Below are 12,174 nucleotides of genomic sequence, written 5' to 3' on the forward strand. Positions count from 1 at the left end.
GTTATATGGACGAGAGGTCTTCACGGACCTCCAGAGTCTCTGGTGGCACAGCTGGCGCTGCAGTACAGCGCCCTTAACCACTGCGCCACCCGGGAGGCAAGACTGGAAAATTGCTGTCTAGCAATGATCCCTAACACCTTGACATTTGACCTATACAAGCCAGAACGTTGAATAAAATGATATTTTAATGTACTTTACTGGTTGTCCGTGCAGTTGGTCCTTTTGGCGGTAGGAATGTGAGACAATAGATCCACGGGAAAGTATAGTTACATCAACTTTTAGAAGCGCAGGTATGAATGAATGAATTCGTGTCAAATCACCAATTGGCAACCCATCCCTTATGGGATGAATTGACACATAAACAAACATTACAATAATTCACTATGGTAATTCAATAATAATTCTTCTTCCGGTGTTCTCTGCATTGCGCATCGCATAAAGAGTAAAAAAAAAAATCTATACATAACAGTAAATAAAGTTATCCAAACAATAATTACATCCATAGAGCAGTAAAATAATATACATACATACCTACACACTGTATACAGTTGAATTCGGAAGTTTACATAGACCTTAGCCAAATACATTTAAACTCAGTTTTTCACAATTCCTGACATTTGATCTTAGTAAAATGTCTTAGTGTGGCCGATGTGAAATGGCTAGCTAGTTAGCGGTGGTGCGCGCTAATAGTGTTTCAGTCGGTGACGTCACTCACTCAGAGACCTAGTAGTTGTTCCCCTTGCTCTGCAAGGGCCGTGGCTTTTGTGGAGCGATGGGTAACGATGCTTCGTGAGTGACTATGGTTGACGTGTGCAGAGGGTTCCTGGTTTGAGCCCAGGTTGGGACGAGGAGAGGGACTGAAGCTATACTGTTACATTAGGTCAGTTAGAATCACCACTTTATTTTAAGACTGTGAAATGTCAGAATAATAGTAGAGATAATTATTTATTTCAGCTTTTATTTCATTCATCACATTCCCAGTGGGTCAGAAGTTTACATACACTCAATTAGAATTTGGTAGCATTGCCTTTAAATTGTTTAACTTGGGTCAAACGTTTCGGGTAGCCTTCCACAAGCTTCCCACAATAAGTTGGGTGAATTTTGGCTCATTCCTCCTGACAGAGCTGGTGTAACTGAGTAAGGTTTGTAGGCCTCCTTGCTCACACACACTTTTTCAGTTCAGCCCACAAATTGTCTATGGGATTGAGGTCAGGGCTTTGTGATGGCCACTCCAATACCTTGACCTTGTTGTCCTTAAGCCATTTTGCCACAACTTTGGATGTATGCTTGGTGTCATTGTCCATTTGGAAGATCCATTTGCGACCAAGCTTTAACTTTAACTTGACTGATGTCTTGAGATGTTGCTTCAATATATCCACATAATTTTCTTCCCTCATGATGCCATCTATTATGTGAAGTGCACCAGTCCCTCCTGCACCCCCATGCTTCGCGGTTGGGATGGTGTTCTTCGGTTTGCAAGCCTCCTCCTTTTTCCTCCAAACATAACGATGGTCATTATGGCCAAACAGTTCTATTTTTGTTTCATCAGACCAGAGCACATTTCTCAAAAAGTACAATCTTTGTCCCCATGTGCAGTTGCAAACCGTGGTCTGGCTTTTTTATGTTGGTTTTGGAGCAGTGGCTTCTTTCTTGTTGAGCGACCTTTCAGGTTATGTCGATATAGGACTCGTTTTACTGTGGATATAGATACTTTTGTACCTGTTTCCTCCAACATCTTCACAAGGTCCTTTGCTGTTGTTCATGGATTGATTTGCACTTTTCACACCAAAGTACGTTAATCTCTTGGAGACAGAACGCATCTCCTGACGGCTGCGTGGTCCCATGGTGTTTATACTTGCATACTATTGTTTCTACAGATGAACGTGGTACCTTCAGGCGTTTGGAAATTGCTCCCAAGGATGAACCAGACTTGTGGAGGTCTACAATTTGTGGCTGATTTCTTTTGATTTTCCCATGATGTCAAGCAAAGAGGCACTGAGTTTGAAGGTAGGCCTTGAAATACATCCACAGGTACACCTACAATTGACTCAAATTATGTCATTTAGCCTATCAGAAGCTTCTAAAGCCATGACATAGTTTTCTGGAATTTTCCAAGCTGTTTAAAGGCACAGTCAACTTAGTGTATGTAAACCTCTGACCCATTGGAATTGTGATACAGTGAATTATAAGTGAAATAATCTGTCTGTAAACAATAGTTGGAGAAATGTCATGCACAAAGTAGATGTCCTAACCTGACAAAACTATAGTTTGTTAACAAGAAATTTGTGGAGTGGTTGAAAAACAAGTTTTAATGGCTCCAACCTAAGTGTATGTAAACTTCTGACTTCAACTGTTTTTACACATACATATACACATACTGAACATGCATATATATATATATATATATATATATAACATATACAGATAAATAAATACAGAAAAAAATAAAAAAATAAACAAGGCATTTGAACCCAGTCTGGAACAAAGAGAAGATTCATATGGGAGACAAGCAAACGGAAATACACAATGGACAAAAAAATATGTCATCATTCGCCACATTTTTTAAAAATTTATTTGAACCTTTATTTAACTAGTCAAGTCAGAGTATATCTGGTGGGCTTTCTGGAATAAGAGCAAGTGTATATCGTGGTAGAAAGGGCAATAGAGGATAAAATGATTTTCATTCTCTATTTCTTCAAGGTCACAATAGTTACATAGTCTTTCCACTTCCATTTCATCACAATACCGACCTGAGCTACAAACATGAAATGCTTGTTTGTGAGAAAGGAAATATGTTTAACAAATAGTTCTTAAATAGAGTTTTTGAAATCAAATGTTATTGTATTTCTTCTTTCTGAAAGGTCTGACAAAATAGTTTTGGCTGTTTTTACTTGATTCTTTGACTGTCTTGAATGTGTTTATTAAACTGTGCGGGTCAATCTGACCCATATAACAATGGACTTATTTTTTTCCACGCAAACTCATCATTCCAATTGGGCTTGTTTGGCTTGTAAACTTTCCTGGACTTGGGGGTGTATTCTGTATTTGCATAGTTTTTTCTGGTAGTGCCATCAGTTTTTCCCCTGAAGCACTGGCAGAGCCATGTGAACACGTGCACGAGCTCGGCAAGTATCCATGCATCTCGTGCACATATTTATATTTTCTACGCATGCTTCAGGTGATAGAAATCTAACGCACTACCTGCGCTTTGAAAGTTGATGTAATTATACATTCCAGTGGATATATTGTCTCTCATTCCTATACTCAAAAGGACCAACTACACGGACAACCGGAAAAGTACATTCAAATATAATTTTATTCAACATTCTGGCTTGTAAAGGTCATGAGAGAAAATGTTCCTGATTCAAACGATTATTTTGCCCAACATAGAATTCAATGCAATTCAACCTTGGGTTTCCAGGCAAGTCCATAGACTGATTACAGACTAAGGAAACCAATATGTCACTTTGTAATTTGGGTGAACTCTCTCTCATTTCCATGCTCAGCCCCCAATGTGAACGAACCTGTTTTGTTAATGTTTAGTTGCTTAAGGGGTGGGGGGGACAGACTGTATTTTTACTAATGCTCTCAGCTGTATGGACATTCTGTTTGGCGACTTTGGGTTTAGGACCTATTTAACCGGTCGAGTTGTCACCCTTGAACATAACACATGTGGCGTTCCACAAGGTTCGATTTTGGGTCTGGTATGGTTCAGTTTATATGTTAACCCTTTGGCAGTGTTAGGATTTTAGCGTCACAAATAAATTGACAGTTCTTGTGATTTAAATACTTGGATGGCTCACAACTTCCTCCAGATAAATCAAGACAAGACCAAGGTACTTATTGTGGGAGCCAAACCGCTGAGAATCTAGCTGCACATTTTCATTCACGGGCAATGAAGATACCAGGTAAAAAAATCTAAGTGTTATTTTAGATTCTGAACTTAATTTCAAATCACATTAGGAACGTGACCAAAATAGCTTTTTACCACGTGAGGAACATTGCGGCAATTTCTCAAGCAGATAAAAGCATGGAAGAGACTATTACAAGCAGGCTTGACTACAATGCTCTCCTGTTTGGTCTACCCACGAAAGCTATCGGTCAAGTGCAAAACAGAGAATGCGGAGCACGGGTACTGATCAAGGCCATACGGAGAGCACACATTACACCGGTTTCAAGGTCTCTGCACTGGCTGCCTGTGAGTTCTAGAATACATTAATATTCTTAAAACCAATCCACAATTTTGCACCCCAAAACATGTCAAGACAATTTAAAAGCATATGTACCCAGTAGTTCCCTCAGGCACGGGCCTTTTTAACTATCCCAAAGCCTAGGACCAACAGGCAGCCTTTAGTTATGCCCCCAGGCTCTGGAATAGCCTGTCAGAGTACCCGAGGGGGGCCAAAACTGTGGACATGAGATCTAACATAATTCCAGCAGTTTTTTAGTCATTCAGTGTGTCACATTTTTAATTAGACAAGTCAGCTAAGAACAAATTGTTATTTACAATGACAGCCTACCACGGGCCAATTGTGCACCACCCTATGGGCCTCCCAACCACAGCCAGCTGTGATACAGCCTGGATTTGAACCAGGGACTGTAGTGACACCTCTTACACCGAGATGCAGTGCCTTAGGCCACTGCACCACTGGGGAGCTTTTGTTTTTTCCAGTAAAGCATTTCCTGTTGCAGTCCATGTGCTGTATAAATACAGCTTGATTTGATAATCACATATCTGAACACACAACCAATAAAATTGGATTTGACTTGGAACCTAAAGCGTTTGCACTTGAAATGCCAGGACTGTGGGTTTGATTCCCAGGACCACCCATACTTACATGTATGCATGACTAAGTCAATTTGGATAAAAGTCTGCTAAAGGGCATATTTTATCATTTCACCACAGAACTATAAAAAAACATTCGTATCCATACCATTTCCACAGCTGTTAGAGGCTGTCAACCAATGATAAAAGCAGTGGCATGGTAATGACTGCTTGCACTAAATTGGAGCAAAGGTGCAAGTAGACAGAAAAACCTGTTAAATAAAAGAAAAAAGGTAGGATAAGAAAATGTTTTTTCTCTCAATTGGGATTGGTAAACCCCAGTGCACTGCACAGTTCACGCTTACCTGTTGTGGAAATAATTAAATGGATGATTCATGTTATACTGAGAAAAAACCCAGACGACTCAAAACTATCAACAGCACATTTATTTAAACAAGTAAATCCAAAGTGTGTCTAGGACGAGCTGGAGGCAGCCACTGCAGCACGCTTAGGCTTTGGGGTGGTCCCTTCCCGGAACCCATTCCTGAAAAGGACGGGGAAAGAAAACATGACATCTGTACATTATGTAGAAGACTAATTGTAACCTTACGGATCACCTAAGGTAATAAGCAACATTTCTGACAGTCACTAAGGTAGTCTTCACAGTTTGTGGTGTTATTTGTGGAAGTCTCTTGGATGCATATGCTAGTGCTGATCCAACTACGTAACAGATGGCCATAAACAGATGTGGCAGAATATGTAGTTCTACATGGCTCCTAGGTCAGTGGTTTTCAGAACTCTTCTCAGGGACCCCTATGTCACAACTGATGGGGCAGTGGAGCTTGCTTTAGTAAAGATCTTTAATTTATTATTATTATTTTTAATAATCCGGCGTCATCAGTTCAGACATTTATTTTGTGACATAATTGGCAAGCTCATTTCCGCTAGCATTATTTCAAAGCAACAGTTGTAACAGCGCAAACAGGGGGATTGCAGTGGCTTATTGGCCACAACCAGACTCAGATCGATTCACATATAACAGAGCATCAACAACCACAATTTAACTCCCATTGTAGAATGACCTGCATGTCTTTAGCATGTGATCAACCAAGGCCCTTGAGAGCCAGTCCTGCAGGTTTTCATTTCTCCACAGAGGGTCGAGTGTCTGCTGGTTCTCTCCCCACCCAAACTAATTAATCATTCAAGGTCACCAATTAGTAAAGAAACTCCTAAAAAAAACCTGCAGACACTGCCCTCCGTGGAATGAGTTTGACACCCCTGCACTAATGTTAACGATTGGCTGGAGTCCACACAAACCAGGGTCGCAGTGAGAGTAGACAGGAAACAGGAGAAAACGCTTTGAAGGGGGAATAGCGACCAACTCGAACTTGTCCAGTAAGAATGCAATTTTCAGATCCAAACATTTTACCATGTGCCCTACTGAATGACCTTGGTTTTCCAGGAAATGAAGAAAAAGGAAAATAATCTCAGCAGTACTGTGTACCGCTGGCTTTATACGAGTGCTCACCTGAATCTGCGGTAGACGACTCGCAGGTGTCTCAGGCGGCCAGACCCAGTGGTGTTCCTCCTCTTGGCCTTAGCGCTCCAGTTGTCTACAGAAAAGACACAAAAAAGTACACAAATTGTCACAAAGCAGGATCAAAGGTTTAAGGCAAACATTCCCAAATATCCTCACGCCTGTCAACAGATGTGGGGGCACACATTATGGAAAGAGCTGTCAACCAATGTGCATACTTGAAGAGGTTGGGGTCTTGTCTCAGTCACAAAGTAAGAATCACTGAAATTCATATGTTCAGACATTTGTATTGAAAACATCATTGACAAGACACTGGGCAGTCAACATTAATTGTGTGATGCTGCATACAGGTGTAAAATATTCTAACAAGGTAAAAAGTAAAAGACAATGCAGTAACAACCCTCATTATTCAACAAGTTAAGACAGAATGCCCACAGGTCTGACATATTGTTTACAATATAGCAGTTTTTTTTTTACAATGAATCAATTGATTGTTCAAGGAATGGCACTTACACCTTCTCTTGCGTTTCTCGGGATACCCACACTTCCCGCAGGACGACTTCTGCAGGTGGTAAGCCTTGGAGCCACAGCGACGGCACAGAGCGTGCGTCTTATTACGCCGCTTTCCGAAGGACGATGTACCCTTCGTCTGAAACACATAAGGTCCATAATTTAGCCAAAGACCTTTGTCATCCAGTGAGCATGAACGGAGAAGTCGGGATCATGTCTCAGCCAACAAGAAATAGTCACTGAAATTCATGTGTAAAGACATTTGTATTGAAAACATAATTGACAAGACTGATAATTATTTGCAGAGCATACAGTCGGCAGTGCGGGAAATGACAAATAATAATTAAGATGGACTACGAACGTTTCTAGTCAAATTCCTGGCAACTTAATTCAATGTTTGCTTGAGGCAAGGCAGCTAACGTTAGCAATGCTTCCTTTGCTAGAAAGTTGACGTTAGCCATGTTAACTACCGGTAGATAGGCATTGAGCTAGCTAGATATACATGTTCACATTTATTTAAGTCTCGTGAATAACGCATAGTAAATTCTTCACACCCGAAATAAAGTGTGCTTTAGTTGAAAGAGCACATTACTTTTCCGGTAGCAAGTTAACTAGCTGAATAGGCAAGATAGCCAGCAAGCTTTTAGGCAAGCAAACATTCAAGGTTTTTATACACCATCTAACGTTGCATCAAAAACAATATCGATGAGAAACCATTATTTGTGATTACAAGTCGCAAATCGCAACAATGTATGGTAAAATAAACAGATACAGAAATAGATGTTGTACGATACATCTCTGACTATTTTTCCACTCACCATTTTCTTCTTATGGGTGGGTGAAAAGAGACCGGAAAAGCGTTTGGTGTTGCATTAAATCCCAATCGAGGTTGTTCCGGGTGTAACAGTAAAATAAGCCCCCTTAAGTAGGATAAGCGTTTATTTCAACAAATAGCGGACAGAGTACTAAGGATGTAAACATTGATTTTAATACACTACTCATGGCAAATCCGATCAATTTGTTTTGTTGTTCATGTCAGGTACGGGCCATGTTTAAATACTTTAAAATGCATACTTCCTTCTTCACTGTTACACACATCCAATCATGTTGAATCAGTGATTACTCCAAGGAAGGGAAGAGGAAGAGGGAAGGATATCATTTTTAAAGTATTCTATCTGGGCCACTTCTATAGTTTGCTTCTGAAATGGATATGAATTCACATATTTCTTCCTTAGCCTATCAAGATAAGGAGTCCACAATGTTCGTCAATACAGAAGTCCTGCTTTGAAAGACTACAAAAGTGCAGTAGCATACAACGCAAATAATACATTTCAATCTGTCAATCAATGTCATATTGTGATCATCATAGGTTATATAAAAGTTCAATTAAAAAAAAATATATATATTAATAACTGATGTGTTTGCAACGTCAAATGCTTTTGAGTGTAATATATATTTTTGCCACCAGATGTTGCCATTCAGCTGCTGGTGGCTAGGAGGCACAATGATCTAAAGCAGCTTCATCTCCTGTATGCTTTCCCTCATCTGAAACCAATTTAACTGTAAAGTTTAAGTGCATTCCTGCTGGGTATCCGCCACATTGCTATTCACAGATTTGTAAAGCGGAAGGAGAGGAAAATGACTGGGATCCATTCTGGATAAATGGACATGGACTCACTGAATGAGCATGTGATGTGGACTGACTTTCAGTTGAGTTTATGTTGTGCATTTAGTTTTTCAATGGCACAAACAGAATTATGTATATTTCTTACGTGTATATTGTGACATTATGCTCCCGAGAATTGTATAAACATTGCTGTCTGTCTCTCTGACATTAAAAACAATGTTTAAATATTCAAATTTGATCTCCAGCTGTCCCATAGTAATGAACATATCGAGAGTCGGGGATGAGACCAGTGTTGCCAATTTAGCAATTTTGTTGCTAGATTTAGCAACTTTTCAGAGTACCCTGGCAACGTTTTTTCAAACAGCACCTAGCAACACATTTAGCTACTTTTAAAAATGTATTTGGAACTTTTAGAAACGTTTGAAAAGTTACTCAAATGCTAAAATGCATTTTCCCTCTAAATGACACAAAAACGATTTTTCTGTCACAGACTCAGTCAAAACACACGTGCCTGGCTGCAAAAGTGCATTGTGAGTGACGTCAGCAGCAGGCGCTCAGCTCGTGCACAGGCAGCAACAGGCCAGCAGCAATTTCAGCAAATTGTAAATCATTGTTGGCTGACTGTAGCAGCAGTAGTGTGCGTTCGAGGAGACAAACCCAATGAATATATTTGGTCACAAATGTTTGATCTTGAACAGAACTTACAACATCAATCAACATGTCTCAGTCAAAACTGTACAGCCAGAAGTAAAGAAAAGAGTAGGAGTCTGTAGCTGAATTTAAAGGGTGGCTGAAGCCAGTAATTGGGGATGAGTGTTGGGCATACTGTGAGTACTGCAAATCAGATATGCTTGCAAAAATGTATGACATCAAAAAAACATTGTTTTTACAGCAAAGCATATAAATCAATCAAAACTGTACAACCCCACAACGCAGTCTACATTACCACAGTTGGTTAAGAAAGTGGATAACTGCAAAAGAGCAGAAGCTACTAAGCTACTGCATTGTTCGCTGCTAGCATGCAAACATTTAGGTATGGCTTGCAAAGTTGCCTTTTCAGATTCCATGACAGCAACAAACTTCCAAATGCACTGCACCAAGTGCACAGAAATGATTAGGGGAGTATTGGCTCCTTATTTTCTCAAAAGAGTAACATCAGATGTGGGGAAGGAGAAGTTCAGTCTCCTTTTGGATGAGTCCACTGATGTCAGTGTCTCGAAATACCTGGGTATTCGGTATTTCAGTGCTAAAAAAATAACCGTTGTGTCCACCTTTCTTGGTCTGAATGAATTGGAGGGGGGCGATGCCAGATCAATAGCAAAGGCGGCAGTTGAGTTTCTTGAGAAGTGTAACTTTAAAAAAGAGAATCTTCAGGGTATTGGCACTGATAATGCATCTGTGATGACTGAGGTGCACAACGGGGTGCACAAGATTTTAAAGGAAGAATGTGCATTGCCCAATTTGGTTCTCATCCGCTGTGTGTGCCATTCTTTACAATTGGCTGTCAGTGCAGCATCCAAAGAAACCATCCCTAGGAGTGTTGATTACTTAATCAGGGAAACCTACAACTGGTTTTCCATTTCCCCAAAATGGCACGAGGCGTACAAAGCAGTGTATGCCACCATTAATTGTGGCCAGAAACCCCTGTATATCACCAAAGTGTGTGCCACACGTTGGCTATCGATTGAGCCTGCGGTAACTCATATATTGAGCCGGTGGGAAGAACTGAAACTCCACTTTGAGGTGACCAAGGCCAGTGAGCATTGCTACATGGTGGATGTGCTCCTCACCATGTACATGGACAAGACCAACTATGTGTCTACCTGACATTCTTGAAATCAATCCTGTCTGACGTACAAGTTGCAGTGAAGTCATTTGAGGGAGAGCAAACAGATCCTGTCAAGCTTTTGGACAATCTGGTACACCTATTAACATCAATTTGCAGCAGAGTAGTCAACTCTATGGCAAAAATTGATGTCCTGAAGGATGCCATTGATGGACATCTCAGTCCATCAGCATACCGTGGGTACCTTTTAGAGAGCACGGTGTACCAACTCAGTCTTGCGCCAGAGGACAAAAAGGTCATTCGGAGACAGTGCATCAACTACATTGTTGCTTTAAGCAAGGAGCCACAAGCAAGGCTCCCAGACAACCTTGAAGCCTTGTGACACATGGCCTTGTTCAGTGTTAAGGAAACGCTAAAGCACAATAAAGATACCACTGAAATTATTAAAGTAGCTGAGCTACTGGGGTACCGGCCCCAAACAATTTATAAAATTGTTTCCCAATGGAAAAACATCCATCTGTTTTGGCGGGACTCAACTGAAAATACAGTCGCGTTTTGGAGTGTCAATAACTACACGGACTCTTCTGGGTCAAATCCATTTGAAGAACTGTGCAAAGCTACACTCGCTGCCCTCTCCTTGCCACACTCAAATGCGGAGGTTGAACGGCTGTTCAGCCAAATGAGTGTGGTCAAGTCAAAGTTAAGAAATAGAATGTCACTGCACACTCTCAACTCCATACTCCTCCTCCTCCTGAAGCTGGCTGGTGATACCTGTTACCAGCATAAACTACCAGGTGAAGTTCAGCAGCAGCGTACAGCTTTAAGGCCTCTGCATCCTCTACTGCTGGTTCCAGCTCCGTGACAATGCAGTTGGACAGTGAAGATGAAGAGGATTTCCTTGCCAATCTATGATTCATCATATTTACAGTACGTACACAAGGAGTGGACTTTCTGGAACTGGTGGAGACACACAGCTGATGGTGGCAGTGTGCACTACAGTGTGTGCGAGAACAGTGGCAATATCTGGAGGAAACCATTAAGCAGCTAGCCAGCCAAGCAGCACAGCAACCTGGAGAGAGATGCCTAGCACACATCATTATTTGAGTTAAGTTGCTTGTTCAATAAGATAGCATATATACCTTGTACCTATAATTGTTGATCAGTTAGGTAGCATGTTAACTAACTACCAATTGTCACTCCCTGACCTTAGAGATCCTTTTATGTCTCTATTTTGGTTTGGTCAGGGCGTGAGTTGGGGTGGGCATTCTATGTTGTATTCTATGTTTTCTATTTCTGTGTGTTTGGCCGGGTGTGGTTCTCAATCAGAGGCAGCTGTCTATCGTTGTCTCTGATTGAGAACCATACTTAGGTAACCTTTTCCCACCTGTGTTTTGTGGGTAGTTGTTTTCTGTTTTTTTGTGTCTGCACCAGACAGAACCGTTTCGTTCGTTGGCATTATTTCAGTTTAAATAAAAGTATGAACATGTACCATGCTGCGGTATGAGGGAACACGGCTGGCAAGGCAGCCCCCCCCCCCAAAAAAAAAAAAACGTGTGGGGGGGCACACAGGAAGTGTGGCGGCGTCAGGTTGGAGACCTGAGCCCACTCCCCCGTGCTTACTGGGGCGAGCATGTGACTGGTCGTGCCCCGTGCTATGGGGTGATGCGCACTGTGTCTTGGCCGAGCATTCACAGGCTGGTGTGCTCGGTGCCAGCGTTCCGCATTTGCTGGGTGGAAGCTGGCATCCATCCAGAACAGGTGAGGCAAGCTCTGCGCTCGAGTGCGCCTCCACGGCCCAGTGTGTCCGGTGACTCGGCCAAGAAGGAGGCCGCCTGTATGTCTCCCCAGCCTGGTGAGTCCTGTCCCGGGGCCCGCTGCCAGAGGCGCCCTCCAAGTGGGCCAAGCCTAAGGTGGAGCGGGGTCCACGTCCCGCACCAGAGCCGCCCCCG

At 41.7% G+C, this 12,174-nt stretch overlaps 1 protein-coding gene and 1 non-coding gene across 2 annotated transcripts; both read right to left on the reverse strand.

The window, feature by feature from the left end:
• Positions 1–5,193: 5,193 nt before the first annotated feature.
• On the reverse strand, positions 5,194–7,781 carry LOC110523343 (60S ribosomal protein L37). The gene is made up of 4 exons (XM_021601960.2): positions 7,631–7,781; positions 6,816–6,951; positions 6,294–6,378; positions 5,194–5,309 (listed from the first exon to the last, which is right to left on the reverse strand). Exons 1-4 carry the CDS (start codon positions 7,631–7,633, stop codon positions 5,240–5,242), a joined length of 294 nt encoding a protein of 97 aa, XP_021457635.1. The 5' UTR covers positions 7,634–7,781; the 3' UTR covers positions 5,194–5,239.
• On the reverse strand, positions 6,535–6,613 carry LOC118964776. Its single transcript, XR_005051969.1, has one exon. It is a non-coding gene; the product is annotated as a small nucleolar RNA SNORD72 (small nucleolar RNA).
• Positions 7,782–12,174: the final 4,393 nt, after the last annotated feature.

Source organism: Oncorhynchus mykiss, chromosome 5, assembly GCF_013265735.2.
Source record: "Oncorhynchus mykiss isolate Arlee chromosome 5, USDA_OmykA_1.1, whole genome shotgun sequence".
In the NCBI taxonomy this organism is placed as follows: Eukaryota; Metazoa; Chordata; class Actinopteri; order Salmoniformes; family Salmonidae; genus Oncorhynchus; species Oncorhynchus mykiss.

Excerpts from the sequence above, each read along its gene's own strand:
- LOC110523343 (XM_021601960.2), bottom strand. Across the intron at positions 6,379-6,815 it reads CGAGAAACGCAAGAGAAGGT|ACAACTGGAGCGCTAAGGCC; the intron begins GTAAGTGCCATT and ends TCTTTTCTGTAG. Across the intron at positions 5,310-6,293 it reads GTCGTCTACCGCAGATTCAG|GAATGGGTTCCGGGAAGGGA; the intron begins GTGAGCACTCGT and ends CGTCCTTTTCAG.